General features: G+C 40.5%; 1 protein-coding gene across 10 annotated transcripts in view; it reads left to right on the top strand.

Annotated features, from left to right (window-relative positions):
• Positions 1-18,541, top strand: part of fer (fer (fps/fes related) tyrosine kinase) — a 277,908-nt gene that overhangs the window by 75,643 nt on the left and 183,724 nt on the right. For all 10 annotated transcript variants that reach the window (XR_007247151.2, XR_007247150.2, XM_048526914.2 and 7 more), the window contains exons 2-3: positions 15,984-16,271; positions 16,582-16,755. Coding sequence is in view for 8 of the 10 variants with exons in the window: in XM_048526914.2 (XP_048382871.2) it covers positions 16,059-16,271; positions 16,582-16,755 (387 nt within the window). In the remaining 2 variants the exon portion in view is untranslated. The remainder of the gene's footprint in view (positions 1-15,983; positions 16,272-16,581; positions 16,756-18,541) is intronic.

Here is an 18,541-nt window from a genome sequence, read left to right as displayed (position 1 = left end):
ATGTAGACAGCCAGTCAGGTTTTGGGAGGGTAAAGATATATGACCGATGGTTTTACACCGGGTAGATTTGAGGAGGTGAGTATTATTATTCTCTTGGATGTAGTTATATTTTGCAATGGCAAGAATGCGAACGTGGGATGCAAGTTAATGATCAAATGGGGCTTTGAAGTTTTTAACAGACTTGTTCAACCTGAAATAATAACTGAATGGGTTAGAAGAATGGCAAGTGTACAGAGTTTTGGTAAATGCTCAAGCCTAGGACTGTGAGCTTCTACTCATGCAATAGTAGAGATTTTTTTTTAAACTGGCATTGACAACACAAGTCGACGCAAATGGTGGAGAATTGGAGATTATTGTTGTTGTTGAAATTTCCTTTAATGCCTTTGGATGATGTACCTGAAGAAGGGACCAAGAATGGATCCTTGTAGACTCCAGGGTCATAAAGCAAAGGGTGCACAATTAAGACTTTGTCTGGGGACGCTTTGGTTCCAATTAGATAGGTATGAATGATTTTTTTGAAGGCTGCTTTGAGGAGTTGGACAATGGTGCAGAGATATTGGATGAGCATGGTGACCTGTGCATTCACCTGTAGGAAGGATAAGAAAAGTGGGAAAGACACCCTGATCATATTCATGCATGTTTCAATGATCACTTGGATTCAAGCCTCACTTCTGTGGCTGAAACCTGGTTCGAACATTTAGTAATGATGGACAGCCATTTGAGGGTGGTAAGAAATTCAAGGTCTTGTCGAGAATAGAAGAAATTGGATCAGGATTGTCTTAGGTTGAATCAGCCTGTTGAAAGCATCAAACCCCTTTTGATGATGAACTTGCAGCCCATGTTCGTATTCTGGCCATTGCAAAATGTAATTACGTCCAAGAGGGTAACAATACTTGCATCCTCAGCGCATCCAGAGTAAGACCATCATCTGAACCTCTATCCTCCTAAAACGTGACTGGTTGACTCCACTGTCTGAAGTGGTTGGGCTCATTCAAAGTTGACAACACACGTCAATGCTGAAATCTCAAGATCCAGGAATTTGCCTCCTCAAGCCAGCCCTTCCATGCAGTAATATCGTGGCTAATCTCATTTGGCAACACTCCACATTTCTGCCTGCCCACCAAAATCCTTCACTCCCCTGTAGTAAAGTCTGTTTGAGTATATTTATTGACCCAGGTTGTACTTCTTCTGGAATCGGGAATTCCAAAGATAATGACCTGTTTTGATAAAAGAAAATCTTTCACATATCTGTTTTAAATGGCATATTCCTCCAATGAGAATCTGTGCCCCCCAGTTGCAGACCAATCCACGACGGTAACCTTCCCTCAGCAACTATAATATCAAGTCCTCTTAGAATTTTATCTTTCAATATGGTCAAGTTGCCGGCTCAACACTTGGAGAAAAAAATTATCTGTCTTTAAAAGGGTAACACCTAATTTTAAAACTGTGCTGCCTAGTTTTAGTCTTGCCACACAAGATTTTTCGTGTCCAACTTGTGTTGACTGTTCAGGATCTTTTAAATATATTTTTGATACATATTTCAGGTATGCTACAAGCATCCTGGGTAGCACAGTGGTTAGCACTGTTTGCTCTCAGCGCCAGAGACCTGGGTTCAGTTCTAGCCTTGGGTTACTGTCTGTGTGGAGTTGGCATATTCTGAACAAGTTTTCTCCCACAGTCCAAAGATGTACAGATTAGGTGGATTGGTCATGCTAAATTTCCAAATAGTGCCCAGAGATGTGCAGACAAGATGGATTAGCCACGGTAAATGCAGGGTTAAGGAGATAGGGTGAGGAGGTGGGTCTGGCTGTCAGGAGGGTTGTGGCAGACACAATGGGCCAATGGCCTCTTTCTACACTGTAGGGATTCTATGCTTCTAGTCTATAATTCTCATGGGGCAGGTGGGACTTGAACCCCTTTCACCTGATCCAAAGGTATCAATTTTACCACTCCATCACAAACCCTGTTCACTGTCATGTCTACTTAAATCAAGCCACATCATGGTCTTCTGAACTACAATAAAAACAAGCCTGTCAGTCCAATATTTCTTCAGACTGGATAATATTCCAGTAGCTGCCTTAATTATTTGCTCTATCCATATACTAATGTTTTGTGACTCGTTCAAAGGAATACCTCTGGCCCTTGAAATTTTTCAGTCATTCAGCTTTAAATATTTCTCTGCTTTTTCATTCTTCTTGCCGAAATGAATAATTTCAAATATTCCCATGTTAGGTTTCATCTGTCAGAATTTACTCCATTTGCTCAACCTGTGTTGACTTCTCTGCAACCTCCTTATGTTCTCTTGACAACATAGCTTCCTAACTAAGTTGGTGTAATCTGCAAATTCAGCTATGAGACTTTGCTCCCCTCATCTTAATTATTGATATGAATTGTAAAATGTTGAGGCCCCAGCGAAACACCCTGGAAGACCCCACTGCTAATCAGAAAATGTGCCATTTACTACAATCCAAGCTTCTGACTATGCTTGTATGTTACATGTAAACCATGTACTTCTACTTTGCAGAAAAACTGATGTACTTTTGCAGTACATCAGTGGACTCTCAGCCACAGTGCCTATTTTTCCTATTATTTATTAATGTGGTTAAGTATAATTTCCCTTTCATAAAACGATGCTGACTCTTCTCAATAACTTTGAATTTTTCCACAAATTTTGAGGTAAACTTCCTTTAGTGATCAACTCGAACACCTTCCAAGCTAGCTGGCCGACCATTTCCTGTTTTCAGCCTCCCTTCCTTCTTGAATAGGGGAGTTATATTTGCTACTACATAGTCTAAAGGAAAACTGCTATGTTTAGTGAAATGTGGAGCATTAATACTAATGTACCTTGCTACCACATTATCCACCTCTTTTAATACCCTTGGATGAAGTGCATTGGTACCAAGGAAACTTGTAAGCCTGCAGCTTCATCAGTTTGTTCAGCCCCATGTCACGGGTAATTATAATTTCATCAAGTTAGTCTCTTTCGTCCACCACCTGACTTACAGCTGTCACTGGGATTTTTTTTGTATCCTCTATAGTGAACAATATTCATTAATTTCATCCACCATTTCCTTGTAATCTAATACTAGCTCTTTCTCAAGAGGATCATTAAATTTTGTTACTTTTGTCCTTTCTCTGTCGAGCTAGCTTTTTCTTGTACTCTAATTCCTTTCTGCAGATTAATCATTTAGTCATTCTGAGCTGTTGGGGTATATTCTGACCAGTCACCAGAGTTGTCTAACATTTGCACAGCTATGTGCATTTTCCTTTAAGATTGATCCTTCCCTTAACTTCAGTTTAGAAACATGGATGTTGGTTCCTTCCCTTGAATTTTTTTTCTATCGTGTAGGTATATTGTTATTTCGAATATTCTGAAATATACCCTTAAATGTCTGAAACACTTTCTTTGTTCATATATCTCCTAACTTAGTATCCCTATTCACTTCAGCTAGCTGAATTTTCATACCCATTTGGTGCCCTCATTTAGGCTTAAAGTATCAATCTTAGAATCACATTTCTCCCTTTCAAACTGTATGTAAAATTCCATCGTGTAACTCCATCCATGGTCACTTCTTCCTCGAGGTGCTTGTCATCAGTTAATTCTTTCTTTTCTCCCAATATCAAGTCTATTATAACCTGCTGTTCTATGAAGCCACCTCAAATGCATCCATTGAACTCTTCATCTAGGTTAGCATTGTCGACCCTATTTTTCGAGTTTATATGTAGATTAATATCACCGATGATTATTGCTACCTCTTTTCCACAAGACCTGATATTTGTTCTTGTCCACTTCATATACAACTCACCAAGGCTCCTTTAGACAGTAATTTTCAAACTCATGACCTCCACTACCTAGAAGGGCAAGGGTAACCAATAGAAACTCCTCCACCTGCAAGTTCCCTCCAAGTGTAAACCATCCTGCCTTGGAAATTCGTTCCCATTCCTTCACTGTTGCCGGGTCAAATCCTGGAACTCCCTTCTTGACAGTATTGTGGGTGAGCCAGTCTGGACTCCAGCAGTTCAGTAAGGCATCTCACCATCACCTTCTGAAGAACAATAATGGAATTGGCAGTAAGTGCTAGTCGAGTCAGCGATGCACACGTCATTCTTGAACAAAAGGAGGTGGAGGTTCGACGAAAAGCACTTCAGTGCAAAAGATGAGACCGAAATATTTGCAACCATCTTGCAACTTCTGTTTTAAACTTGAATTTACTCAAGCTTCTGCTTCGTGTGTTCTAACTCACATAAGTCCTGTTCACACATCACCCTTCATTTGTGGGTCATCATTAGCTCCTGGTCTGACAATGTTTTAAGGTTTTTTTTAAAAATTCTCATCCTTTTTTCCAAATTCATATATGGCCTTGCTGCCTTAGTGTCTCTATGCCTTTCTAGCTGTGTAATTGCCAATCTTTGCTCATCTTGATTCTAGCCTTTTATTGTTTTAATTTTCATTGATCTTTACTTCTTCTTGTTGTGCCTACACACAATGCTTATGTAAACTCGGAAATTTGCTTCAGAATCCTTTTGCCCTCATTTTTCTTAGCCCTCCTCTCGCCTTTTCAGATGTTCCTTAAAACTTACCTCTTCTTAGAACATTTAAAAGACGCTTGGACAGGTTTACGATTAGGAAAGCTTTAGAAGAATATGAGTCAAATATAGGCAAATGGGAGTAGTTTAGGTTGGGAAACTTGGTTGGCTTTGAGTTGGGCAGAAGGGTCTGTTTCCTTGCTGTATTACTCTGAGAGTTCAAGCCCCAGTCCAGACATTGACGCAGGACTGAGATCTGTATTTTTGGAGGTGCCATTGGGATGCAACTTCCTCTGCCTCTTCAGTTGAACACTAAACGTTCTGCTGGCACTGTTTGAAGCAGGAGATTTGTCCCTGTGCTCAGCAACAGGTTATGTGGACATGTATCTCTCTGTTATGATCTTGTGGTGCACATATTCAATTCTGTTTGCTGAAATACACGTGTTATACTTCAAAATTACTTAATTCACTGAGATGCTTTAGGAATCCTGAGATTCAGAATTGTACCATTATGAATAAAAATTTATTCTTTCTTCATAATCTTGAAAGTGTAATCTTGCGAAATTCAAAATGTAACCATTGGCATATCTAATTTTCAAAATATCACGGCAGCCCAGAATTTATTGGGAAAATGATGAAAATTGCAATTTACAAGCTTTTGTTCAAGTGTAAAGTCAGCAATTTAGGAAGAGCTATGATATCAGTTGCAATCATAGCAAATTGGGTGCTAATTCATGTGTTTCCACCATAAGGTTCATGCAATGGAATATTTCCATCCACTTCCATGTGAGATTGGAGAAATTACTGCATTTTCTTCTTGAAATAAATTAAATTTACTGTAAGAAACCTGATATAGTACTTGATGTTACGCATTTTTCCACTTAATTTGACTTGTGTTCCTGCAAACCTCTTAACATTGATTCAAAAATAGAAAAATTAAAACCAGTGAAGACACAATTCCCGAAGGTTGGAAATTATTCCCTTGTGGATTTTAAAGTTTTATTTTTTCCTCTTTATCTCTTATTGTTATTTGACTTCAATGTTTGTTTCTTTCATTCATTCTTTCACTTTTTAAATTTTTTTTCTCCATTATTTCCTTTCTTTATCTGGGTATGTAAATCTCACTAAGAGTTAGTAAGTTAGCCTCATCATTCACCAAGGTCCTAGATACCTATTTATCTTGCTGCCATGTTATTAGCACACACTTCCATTGATTAATGTGCAAGAAGTTTCAAACTGAACAGAGAGGGTGGGTGTATGGGGATGGTGATGGGAATCTAATGGACTCTAAGCACTGCACTTAGCCCTGCCCTGAAATGGGCTATGATTCCTTATTCATTGAGCATTGCAATTGTGGTTACTCTTCAAAAGTACTTCCTCATTTGTAAAGTGTTTTGGCACATTCACTGGTCACAAAAGGGGTGACATAACTATTTTTAAAAAAAATAAACATAAACTGTGAAGACATTCATCCTGCTGTGTGGAGAAGGGAAGTGAGAGTTGATATCCTAGAGACATTTTCCGTTGTTGTGCTGAGCCTTATTGATAGGTCCCTCTCCCTGTAAATGTGGCTTCCTGAACTCAGTCTTTAGTCTCCGATGACATTAAATATTTGCCTGTAGCTTAGCTTCATATATTCATCCAGGTTTCCCTTTTATTTGACTTAATGGTCCTTGTCTTAGTCACTCCCCATTGCAGAGTACTGAATGCTGCATCAAACTTGTGACAGCAAGAAAGTTTCTTGACTTTCCTCCTCACTTCTGGTGGCATATATAAATTGATGGTTATTTACATCAATTTAGCAGCTAATACAAATATTTAGTTAATCAAATCTGAAATCTTAATCAAGTATAAGAAATGTCATATCAGCCAGTCACATGATTATAAACTTAGAAGCAGATTCATTAAAATAACCCGTGCCAAAAAGTTCACTACAATTTACACTGTTATAGCACCATGTCTTATGAACCAAAGTTAAACAGGTTGGGATTCTACTTATTAGAATTTGAAAGCATGAGGTGTGATCTCATTGAAATGATTCTTGAGAGACATGACAGGTAAATGCTGAGAGTCCACGACCAAAAGGCATTGTTTTAGAAGCAGGGGCACCAATTTAAGACTGAGATGAGGAGGAATTTCTGAGGGTTGTGTACCTCTCGAACTCCTTGCCACAGAGAGCTGAGGGACAAAGTCCTTGTGTATTTCTAAGGCTGAGATAGCTTCTTAATCGGATAGCAATCTCAAGGTTTATGGGGAAAAGGCAGGAAAATAGCTGTGAGGAATGTGAAGTCAGTAGTGATCCTGTTGAATGGTGGAGCAGGCTCAAGGGATCAAAGATAGCAAGAACTACAGTTGCTGGAGTTACAGTCAACATAGCGTGGGGCTGGAGGAATACAGAAGGTCAGGCAGCATCAAAAGAGCAGGAAAGCTGATGTTTCAGCTCAGGACCCTTCATCAGGACTGGGAAAAGGGAAGAAGGAAGGGAGCTGGGAAATCAATAGAGGGAGTTTGGGTGAGGCTGGAGGAAGGTAGGTGGGATGGTGATCGGTGGATGCAGGTAGGCGGTAGTAGGGATTGGTCAGTGGGAAGTCTGGGTGGATAGGTGGGGAGGAAGATGGACAGGTTGTGTCAGGTCGAGGAGGTGGGGATGAGAAGGAGGGTTGGATGTGAGATGAAGCTGGGGTGGGGAGATCTTAAAACTAGTGAATTCTACGTTCATGCCATTAGACTGTAGACTCTTGAGGCAGAATATGAGGTCTTGCTACTCCAGTTTGCATGTGGTGTCATTGTGGTACTGGCAGAGGCCCAGGATCGACATGTTGCCCAGGGATTGGGAGGAGAGTTAAAATGGTTGGCAACAGGAAGGTAGTGGTGTTTGTTTGTTGCACTGCGTGTCCAGATGCTCCAGGAGTTTTTTTAGATTAGATTAGATTTCCTACAGTGTGGAAACAGGCCCTTTCAGCCCAACAAGTCCATACCATCCTTTTGAAGCATCTCACCCAGACCCATTCCCATCACCCTTTAACCCACACGCCCCTGAACACGATGGGCAATTTAGCATGGCCAATCCACCTAGCCTGCACATCTTTGGACTGTGGGAGGAAACCCACGCAGACGCAGGGAGAATGTGCACACTCCACACAGACAGTCACCCAAGGCTGGAATTGAACCCGGGTCCCTGGCGCTGTGAGGCTGCAGTGCTAACCACTGAGCCACCGATGTAGAAGAGGGCACATCGGGAAGGAACAGATACATTAGACAAGGTTGGAGGATGTGCAGAAGATCCCCTGTTGGATTTGGAAGGTTTGTTTAGGACCTTGGATGGAGTGAGAGGGGAGGTGTAGGGGCAAGTATATCACCAGCAGTGGTCACAGGGAAAGGTATGGGGTGTGGTGGGCAGTGTGGAGCAGATGGAGTTGCAGAGGGATGGTAGGGGTGAAAGGCAGATAGGGATGCTGAGGGAAATATCTCTTTGGGGTCTGACTGAAGGTTGCAGAAGTGGCAGAGGATGAGATGCTGCTTGTGAAGGTTGGTGGGGAGGTATGTGATGACCAGGGGGCTTCTGTCTTTTTCGATAGTAGGAACTGCAGATGCTGGAGCATCTGAGATAACAAGGTGCAGAGCTGGATGAACACAACAGGCCAGCAGCATCAGAGGAGCATCCTGCCTGTTGTGTTCATCCAGCTCTGCACCTTGTTACCTTGGCCTCTGTCTTTGTCTTTGAGGGGAGGGGATTTGAGGGCAGAAGTGTGGGAAATGCTGAAGATGTGGTTGAGGTCATTTTTGATCAGTGGAGAGGAGAAGCTGCGATTCTTGTAATAGGAGGACATCTGGGATGCCTGGGATTGGAATGCTGCATTTTGGTAGCAGATGCAGTGGAGACGGAAGAATAGGGAGTATGGGATTGCATTCTTGCACAAGGGTGGGTGAGATGAAGTGTAGTCAAGGTAGCTATGGGAGTTTGTGGTTTTGAAATAATGTCCGTGCAGAGACGGAGAGGTCCAGGAAGGGGAGGGAGATATGAGATGGTGCAAGTGAATTTGACGTTGGGTGAAAGGTGTTAGTAAAGTTGATGAACTGTTCAAGCTCCTCATAGGAGCACAAGGTAGCATCAATGCAGTCATAAATGTAGCAGAGAAAGAGGTGAGGGATGGTGCTGGTGTAACAGCAGGAGAGGGACTCTTCCACGTATCCTATGAAGAGACAGGCATAACTCAGTCCCAACCGCAGGGCTACCTTGACTATAACTCCTCTCAGCCCCCCTCTTGCAAGAATGCAATCCCATACTTCCAATTCCTCTACCTCCGCTGCATCTGGTCCCAAGAGGGAGCATTCCACTCCTGAACATCCCAGATGTCCTCCTGTTTCAAGGGCTGCAGCTTCCCCAATCCGATAATCAAAAATGCCCTCCAACAGCATCTATTGCATTTCCCACACTTCTGCACTCCAAGTCTTTTCTGCACCCCCCAACAAAAACAAATACAAAGACACCATCTACCAACCTCTGCATCCAGCGTATCATCCTCTGCCACTTCTGCCACCTACATTCTGACCCCACAACCCAAGATATTTCCCTCCTCACCCCTATCTGCTTTTCGTAGTGACCGCGCTCTCTGCAACTCCCTTGTCTGCTCCACACTCTCCACTAACCCCACCACACCTAGCATCTTTCCCTGCAACCGTGAGAAGTGCTGCACCTGCCCCTACATTTCCCCTGTTACCTCCCTCCAAGGCCCAAAATAAACTTTGCATATTTATCAGGGGTTCACCTGCACATCCTCCAACCTAATCTACTGTATCCATTGTTCCCGACATGGCTATCTCTACTTCGGTGAGACCAGACGCAGTCTTGAGGACCAGCGTGTGGAGCTCTGTGCTTAGTACGCTGTAATCAACAACGCCTGCCAGTCGCTAACCATTTTAACTCCTCCTTCCACTCCCATGATGACGTATCCATCCTGGGCTGTTTCCATGCTGCAGTGACACCACACGCAAACTGGAGGAGCAACACCTCATATTCTGCCCCAGGAGCCTACAGCCCAGTGGCCTGAACATAGAATTCACCAGTTTTAAAATCTCCCCAGCTCTGGCCTCACCTCAAGTCTAACCCTCACACTCATCCCTGTCTCCCTGACCGGACACACCCTGTTCATTGTCTTTCCCACCTATCTGCCTCACCCTTCTCACTGACCAATTCCTACGACCCCTTACCTGCGTTCAGTTATCACCACCCCACCTCCCCACACCCAGCCCCATCCCTCCTTTATCTTGCCTCGTTGACCTGACACAATCTGCCTGCCTTCCTCCTGCCCTTCCCACCAGCCAATCACCATGCTCCCTACCTGCATCCACCTGTCACCATCCCACCTACTGCCCCGCCTCCCTCTAATTCCCAGCTCCCTTCTTGCTTCCTGATGAAGGGTCCTGACCTGAAACGTTGACTTTCCTGCTCCTCTGCTGCCTGGCCTGTTCTGATCCTCCAGCTCCACACTGTGTTGACAAGGGACCAACGACTAACTCCTGTTCCTATTTCTTATGGTCTTTATGTTCCAAAGAAAAGAAAATATTTTAGCGAGTTTTGAGAAGATTTGTAGCTCAGGTTGAGGTTCTGGATGTGAGTTTGCTCGCTGAGCTGGAAGGTTAGTTTTCAGACGTTTCGTCACCATTCTAGGTGACATCATCAGTGAGCCTCCGGTGAAGCGCTGGTGTTATGTCCCGCTTTCTATTTATCTGTTTAGGTTTCCTTGGGTTGGTGATGTCATTTCCTGTTCTTTTTCTCAGAAGCATGGCATTCCAACCGGAACTCCATCAACAAGCACATGGGCTTGATGGAGTTCCGGTTGGAATGCCATGCTTCTGAGAAAAAGAACGGGAAATGACATCACCAACCCAAGGAAACCTAACAGATAAACAGAAAGCGGGGCATAACACCAGCGCTTCACCGGAGGCTCATTGATGATGTCACCTAGAATGGTGACGAAACGTCTGAAAACGAACCTACCAGCTCAGCGAGCAAACTTACATCCAGAAAATATTTTGTTTATTTTCCTATTACTAATCTTGTGTGACACATTTCTCTGCATGATTGGTGGTCTTGGGTGCTGCCAATCTGAGATATATTTCTAGTACTGTTGCAAATTTTAGAGAAATAGTTATTTACTCAAAGCTGACAGTTAAACATGAACAGAAAAATATCAGTAGCTTGAATGATCTTCAGATGAACAGCAGGTTCCTTTTTTATCAGATGTCCATTTCGAATGTTCTTTTGCAGAAAATCCAGTTTAAATGGACGATCAAATAAAAAGACATCTGTAGGGGGAAAATATAAGGGTTTCTTGCATACTACTAGAAAATCTCACAATCCCTTACGATAGCCTCTTGGTTAGCTTGCACACTGAGTTTTTCTGCCTGGCTTTAATATTTATTCTGAATGCCAGTAGTATGTGTTATGTAGAGTATACTGTGCAATTTTAAATACCCCATTCCAGAAAGAGCTTTAAAGCCATCAAGTGTACAGTGTAGATCCAGCAGTGAAATAGAGATGGAACTGTCATTTTGAGTGAGGTGAGGCTTTGGAATAACTTCAGCTGGAGTACAGAAGGCTGACAGGAACTTTAGGGTGGGTGGAAAGAAGTTGCGAAAGTTATCAAGTTGTTATGAATCTGGAAGAAGTTCCCCTGGAAAGTTAATGATTGAAGACTTTGCTGTTGGAACTAATTAAGATGGCAACTGTGAAGTCGGTTAAGAGGATTTATCGTGCGATGTTGCAGAGCCATGGGTTGTATTAGAACATTGTAATTAAATTGCTAAATTACAGTGAACTGATGTGCAGTCTCTTGTAATCTTTTGACTTTGACTTTTACTTTTGCCTGCTGAAGACATATTTAAGAAAAATAGATTTGTTCACGTTATCGTTCCTTTACAATGCTGTTGCATAAGAAGAAAAATTATAAACTTTTTAAAAACGTATTGCCTTCAAGTTCATCAAGGCCCTGCAATTTCGCTTGGGCTGTATTGGTGGTCCATGTAATTGGAACTCAGAAATAAATGGCAATCTCCTCTTGAGGGAGAATTTGTATTTTTGGAAGTTGTGGTCTTTTGAAAGACCCACAAAGGTGGCACGTTTGCTGAAATGAACTTGGCTGTATTTAATGGAGAATGCTGAATTACTATTTGAGTCAATACTTCCACCTCAGCTAGTATTATCAAAGTAGATTAATTTACCTCCTTTCACTACTAACGGGAATTTGAATGAGAATTTTTTGCCGTATTTGTGTATGTGATATGTTTTTAAAAAAATGAATTAGGTTTATGAACCAAGTTTTGATTGCATGCAGTTTCTGGCCCTTCTTTGTGTTCTGCTATGACCACGTGATTGAGAAATGGGAAAATATAATTGTCACAAATTTTTGGATCATGTTTAACTAACTTGTTTGAGTTCTTTTGAAGAAGTAACAGACAGAGTTGATAAAAGTTGTGCTATCAATATCTGTACATTGTCTTCCAAAGGACATTTGATACAAAGCTGCAGAACACACTTGAGAAAAGTTATGGCTTATGAAGTTAAATGGATAGTCATAATCTGAACAAAATTGACTGAGTGATAGGAAACAGTCATGGAAAATAGGTATTTTGCAAGCAGCGGAAAGTTTGTAGTGGACCCTTTTCCTGATTTATACAAGTGACTTTGACCATGCATTACAGGAGAAAGTTTTCAAGTTTGGAGATGATAGAAAATATGAAAGAATTGTAAATTTGAGGAGAAAAGCATGGATCTTCAAAATGCCACAGATTGGATTGGACGGATAGGTGGAAGATGAAATTCCTTGTAGAGCAATGTAAGAGATTTTGGTGAAATGCATGTGATGAGACAGTATAAACTAAAATAAACATTATTCTAAAGGATGAGCAGGAGTACAGACACTTGGTCTATATGTCAACAAATCATTAAAGCTTGTAAGACAGTTAGAAAACATGATCAATAAAACATGGAGTATGGCCATTTTCTGCACTGCAACAAAACTGATTCTGCATTTTCTGTGGATATCCTGATCCTATTTAATCCCATTTGTGAGATTTGTCAAATTATATACATTGTTTTACTGCTGAATATGGATAACATTTCCTTGGATTCAGGTCTTGACATATTAAAATAGGAATTGGCCCGAGCGTGGTAAAATTCAGTTACATCACAAATGTAAGCAGCAAGTATATTTGAACATGCTTTAAAATATTGAATTACTTTAATGGTGGGAAGGATCCTCAAGAATTTAACTTCTGAAATGTTGTAAAATTTTTTTCAAGAATTTTGGTATGTGGTTTGTTTTAAAAATCTGCAATTATGTCAGATGTTTTGGATCTCTAATCATAGGAACTTCATTAAAATTTTTCAATGGAAATCCAACCACAGATGTGATATCTTCATTTTTAAGGATGACTGAAATAACAACAAAAATACTGTGGGTTCTGGAGCTTTGAAATAAAAACAAAGTGCTGCAGAATCTGTACACATCTGGCAACACCTTGACATAGAGCAACGGTGTTCATGTTTTGTGTCCAACGTGACTTCATATTGAACTCAAAACCTGTTTCACTTGACAGGCCATGCTGAGTTTCTTGAATGCTCTGAGTCTTTGAGCATGAAGCAGGTTAGGTTTCCCATGCAGAGACTTTGAGGGGGATGATGTTGGTTAGGGTCACAAGTAAGAGAGTGAATGCCAACTGTGACATCACAAGAAAGCCTTGAGTTAAACTACTTTCAAAATAACTGGAGAGAGTATGGGAGTAACACGAGTAGACCTTGAAAAATATCAGGAATACCAGGGAAGAGAGGAACTGAGGGCTAGAAGTGTGACGTATTACTGTCTCACCTTGACAGATTCTGGTTTAGCAGCATTCCGAAATGCAAATTTCTGGAGAAACTTGGCAGCCCAGCAGTATCTGTGGAGAGAAAACTCAGTTAACATTTCAAGTACAGTGCTGTGTGGATGCTACCAGACCTGTTGTAATTTCCTTTTTTTTGTTTCAAAATTCCAGCATCCACAATTCTATTTCAGTTTAGCAGCATTCCAAGTCTCTGGGTTTGGTGGAGGAAAGCTGAGAGTTTATTGGTTTTGATGAATATTGCTTTTGTTTTGTTGTTTTCCCTTTTTCCAAAGTTAGGTAATGAGTTGGGAAGCAACTGAGAGATTAAAAACATTAAATATTTATATAAAATTTTCAGTTAGCTTCCCAATGTTTAATTTATATGAACAGAGGACGTGAACAATGAGAACTCTTAGTGTAGTGAGGTCTAATAGTATTTTTTGAGTTGTGTTAGTAGAAACAATGTACTAAATAGAGGAATGACTGGACTGCTTTGACTTCTGGAATGCACTTCCTGTGCTATGTGGAAAGTCTAGATAACCATATTTATAGTCGGCATTGCACATTGCAGCAGGTGGCATCAGTGTGGTGCTTGCATGAAGTTGAGAACTTCAAGGATAGCATGTTTATAGGCATGATCCTCTTGTAGCTTAAGAGTACGCTGGAAGAGTGGGAATGAGTGGCTGCCAAACGGTCAAGAAAGAAGTTAGTGTGCAAGTCCCCTGCCCAATGAAAGAGCGAGAGACCAAAAAACAAGTGTGCTTCTAACAGATGTCAGAATTAATTTAGGATACCTAGTTGGCATGGGTGAGTTGGACCGTACAAGTCCATGACTGTCAGATCTAGTGTACTAAGTACTGGGCTGAATATAGAAGGTTTAGTGAGGAAGTGGAAAAGCAAAAAAATGGTTTGCGAAGAGATTGACAAAGGAATCAGAAAGTCATGGTTTGGCATAGAAATAGTAAAAGGATTGCAAGGCCTATATTGTTTAATTTTAGTTGTAAGGCTTAAGTCAATATAATTATGAACCAAGTTCTTAAAGGCCTTTCGGTCCTGGCTGGTTAATAATACATGTATGTTTTCACAAGTTTCATAAAGTTGCTGAGTAAATCATAAAGAATAATGCTTAATAAGACAGTGAATTCAGTTGATCTAGTCTGGGACACCAGCTAGTGACTTCTCCCTGACTGGTCACTTGTCTCCTGTTTTGTTCTTTTGCTTTTCTTATCTTCTCTTACTGGTTGTTTGTAGAACCTGTGTGCTAGTCAAAATCCTGAGCTCTGATTGGCTTGCCAACATGCAAACAGCACATATTAATCTCAGATTTGTTGATGGATAAGTGCCATTTTTTTTGTCTAGTTACAAAATGGTAGTCATCTTTATGATATCACTTCCTGTTCTCTGCTGACCAGTTCCCCAAATATCAGTCATTTGTAGGAACACAGTATTCAATGTAGCTTTTCCTTTTTTTTTGTAAAGAGCTGTCAACTAATTTTGTGTGCAAGGTAATTTTGTGTGATTGCTTTAAGCATATGTGGTGTCATGTTCTAATGATTAATATCATTCCAATAGCTAAGTGATACATTTGAAGTGTTCTGGTTAATTCAAAAGTCTGACAGTATGTTTTTGTGAAATAAGCCATTTGACACTGACTTAACAGTGACTGTTTCCTGGAACAAATTAACTAAAAGTAACAAAAGTATAAGTTATGCTGTCACAAAATCCATGCAGCGCACATGCATAAAACTGAATTAACAACATATGTATTAAAGATGCAGCATAATAAATTTAGCTAATGCATGTGAAAAGCCAAAATAACATTGTTTCAATTCCAGGAAAATGGCTATTTCCCTTTAGAACACTTCTTAAGTTGAAAAGCCAAACCAATCTAAGAAGCAGTTGTGCCTTAAAGTAAAGCTATTTTACTTCAAATGTTAAAGTGAGCCTCCAACATTGATTTTATGTTAGCATGGGACCTGACAGTAATTCATAACCGGTGTCATGTAGCCACAACTAAAGGCATGGTGTAATTTTAGAGGCTTGTGTTGACCACAATTTAAACAGTATATTATTTTAATACACTTTTTGCTTTATCATGATACATAACTGTCAGAAAACAAAACAGCCATCAGGGAGATAAGAGATGGTACAGGAGATTTTGTGCATGGCAACAAGAACATGGTCCAGGTATTAAATGAATACTTTACATCTGTCTTGATTAAAGAAGATGCTGCGCAAGTTATCGTGAAAGGAGATAAATCAGACCAAATTGAAATTGACGAGGAGTGGGTCTTCGATGAGCCAACTATAATTGAAGAAATATTGGGGCTGAATGCGATACATCCAAGGATGCTCGGGGAAATAGGAGTGGAACATTGCATGAAACATTGTTTTTAGGACAGTATCATTTTAAGAATTTCCAATGATTTATTTGTTGTACATATTTTGGGACAAACTCATCCACGTAGAGGTGCACGAGTTTCAAAGGTTTGAGAAATGATAGAATAAGATTGTTGACACCTACTTGATCTTGACATGTTTTATGTTACAGAATCTGCATAATATCTTTTACTGTCTTATTTATTTTTCAGAACAAGGGTCATGTTTTGAGCGTTAAGTGGTGAATTTGCATTTAGCACTGTGGGTATTTTGGTGCCTTAGTCAATATGGGATTTGGAAGTGACCTTCGGAATTCCCATGAGGCCCTACTAAAACTGCAAGAATCTGAGCTTAAAGTCTTGGAGACATTGAGGAAGTTTATGTCTTTACGAGTTAAGAGTGACAAAGAATATGCATCCTTGCTACAGAATGTTTGCCAGCAAGTGGAGAAGCATGAAACATCTTCTTCTCCTGTGGATTCTCTAAGTAATGTCTCCAAGGTAAGTTAGTATTCTTGTTTCTTGACTGCATGAATGCGTTAAATTCAGAATGTCCCTGCCTCTTGGCAGATTAATATAATGCCATGAGTGAAAAGTGCATCACTGATAGAAATTAAAATGGAGGAGTAATTTCTAAATGCTAACATATGTTGTGAGCATGTGATAATAGAATTCTGGTTTCTGAATGGCAAAGAATAAATTGAAATGTATTCATATAATCAAGACAGTATGATGCTTTGATTGAAAAACACTGTTTTGACTTACCTGCTCACTTTTGGTCTTTTGGATCTTTTTAACTTTGGCTTTCAAGTCTTGGACCTGTATGGTACATCAGACAGAACAGTTGAGCAGAATAATGAAAACGCATGCTGAAGACCTAAATGTAGGACCCTTGTACAGATTGACCATGATGATCAAAGATAAGCAGCAAGTCAAGAAAAGCTATCAAGGCATGCAACAACAACTGGAAGCTGAAGTGTGCAAGGTAATTCTATGTTTTGACTGAGACTACTATTGGGAACATGTTTAGTTTTTTGTATTTAAACAGGAGTAGTTAAATAGGAGTAGTTACAGAGGTATGAAAAAAAGAGTTATCTAGGGTGGGCTGGATGAAGAGCAAAGTCAATGGATGAACAGTGACCTATTTAGGCAGATATTTTGTAATTCTAAGCAAAAATTTATTTTGGTTGAGAAGAGAGACTGAATGAGAAGGATGAATCACCCACAAAAACTAAAGCATACAAAGCAGTGAAAACTGTTGGTAAACCAGAGGTTTGGGACTTCTTTTTAGGAACCAGTAGTGGATGACTTAAAAGCTTATAAAGAGGGAGAAAATGGATTATACAAGTAAATTGTAAAGACATATTTAAAAATAAATAGCAAGACCTTAAAGTCATAGTCGTACAGCACAAAAACAGACCCAACAAGCCACTAGTCCATGCCAACTGAGTTTCCCAAACTAAACTCATCCCTTGCCTGCATTTGGCCAATATCCCTCTAAACCCTTCCTATTCATGTGCCTATCCAAATGTCTTTTAAATGTTGTAACTGTACCTTCATCTACCACCGCATTGAGCAGTTCATTCTGCTTAGAAACTACCCTCGGTGTAAAAAAAAGGTTGCCACTTAGAACCCTTTTTAAATCTTTCTCCTGTCACTTTAAAATATGCCCCCCCATGAACTCCCTTGCCCGAGGGACAAGATATTTGGCTATTCATCTTATCTGTGCCATTTATGATTTTCTAAACCTCCATGAGGCAGCCCCTCAACCTCCTTTGCTCCAATGAAAAAGCCCCAGCCTATCCTTACGACTGAAACCCTTGAGTCCCGGAACATACTGGTAAATCTTTTCTGAACCCTGTCCAATTTTTAATAATATCCCTCCTATAGTTGGGTGACCAGAACTGTACACTGCTCCAAAAGTGACCTCACCAGTTTCCTAGGGGATCAAAGAGGACAACAACATGATGTCCCAATTCCTATACTCTTTGGTCTGAGCAATGAAGGAAAGCATGCTAAACGTGTTCATGACTAAGTTGTCTACCTGCAGCATCAGTTTCAATGAATTATGTACCTGAACCCATAGGTCTGTCTTCAACACTACCCCAGGGCCCTACGAATTTCAATATAGGTCCCCCCCAACTTGTTCATATAGCAAAATGCAATACCTCTCATTTGTCTGAATTAAACTGTACCTGCCACTGCTTGGCCCCATTGATCAAGGTCACTTTGTAATCTTAAATAACCTTCTTCTTCACTATGCCTTAGATAACCCCCTTCAAGTACACCACCAACTTTGGTGTCATCTGCAAACTTGCTAACCCTGCGTCCTAAATCCTTATCTAAATGGATGACATAAGTGACAAACAAAAATTGACCAATCACTGATCACTGTGGAACGCTGCTGGTCACAGGCCTCTGAAAAACAACCTTCCACAAGTAGGGCAATTTTGTATCCAACTGACAAGCTCTCCCTGAATCACATGTGATCTAACTTTACTAATTAATCTACCATGTAGACAAGCTTCAAGGGTGAGTTGTTTGAGGGGTGATCACATTTATATTTTTGCCAGCATGAGAGGCAATACTTCAGATTGAACCATTTATGGTGTTGGGTTTGGGGCAAGAAAGGAAGTATGAGGATTTAACATTTGAGGGGAAGACAGCCAAGGGAGTAAGAGGTGAGTTTGAGAAATAAGGTGTGTTCAGAGATGGCATAATGGAAGATGAGAGAAAATGTGGGAGCATTGGTTTTAGGGGTGGGCCAGATG

Source organism: Stegostoma tigrinum, chromosome 3 (assembly GCF_030684315.1).
Source record: "Stegostoma tigrinum isolate sSteTig4 chromosome 3, sSteTig4.hap1, whole genome shotgun sequence".
Classification (NCBI taxonomy): Eukaryota; Metazoa; Chordata; class Chondrichthyes; order Orectolobiformes; family Stegostomatidae; genus Stegostoma; species Stegostoma tigrinum.
The sequence above is the reverse complement of the archived record's forward strand: the minus strand, read 5'-3'. Positions and strand labels throughout refer to the sequence as shown.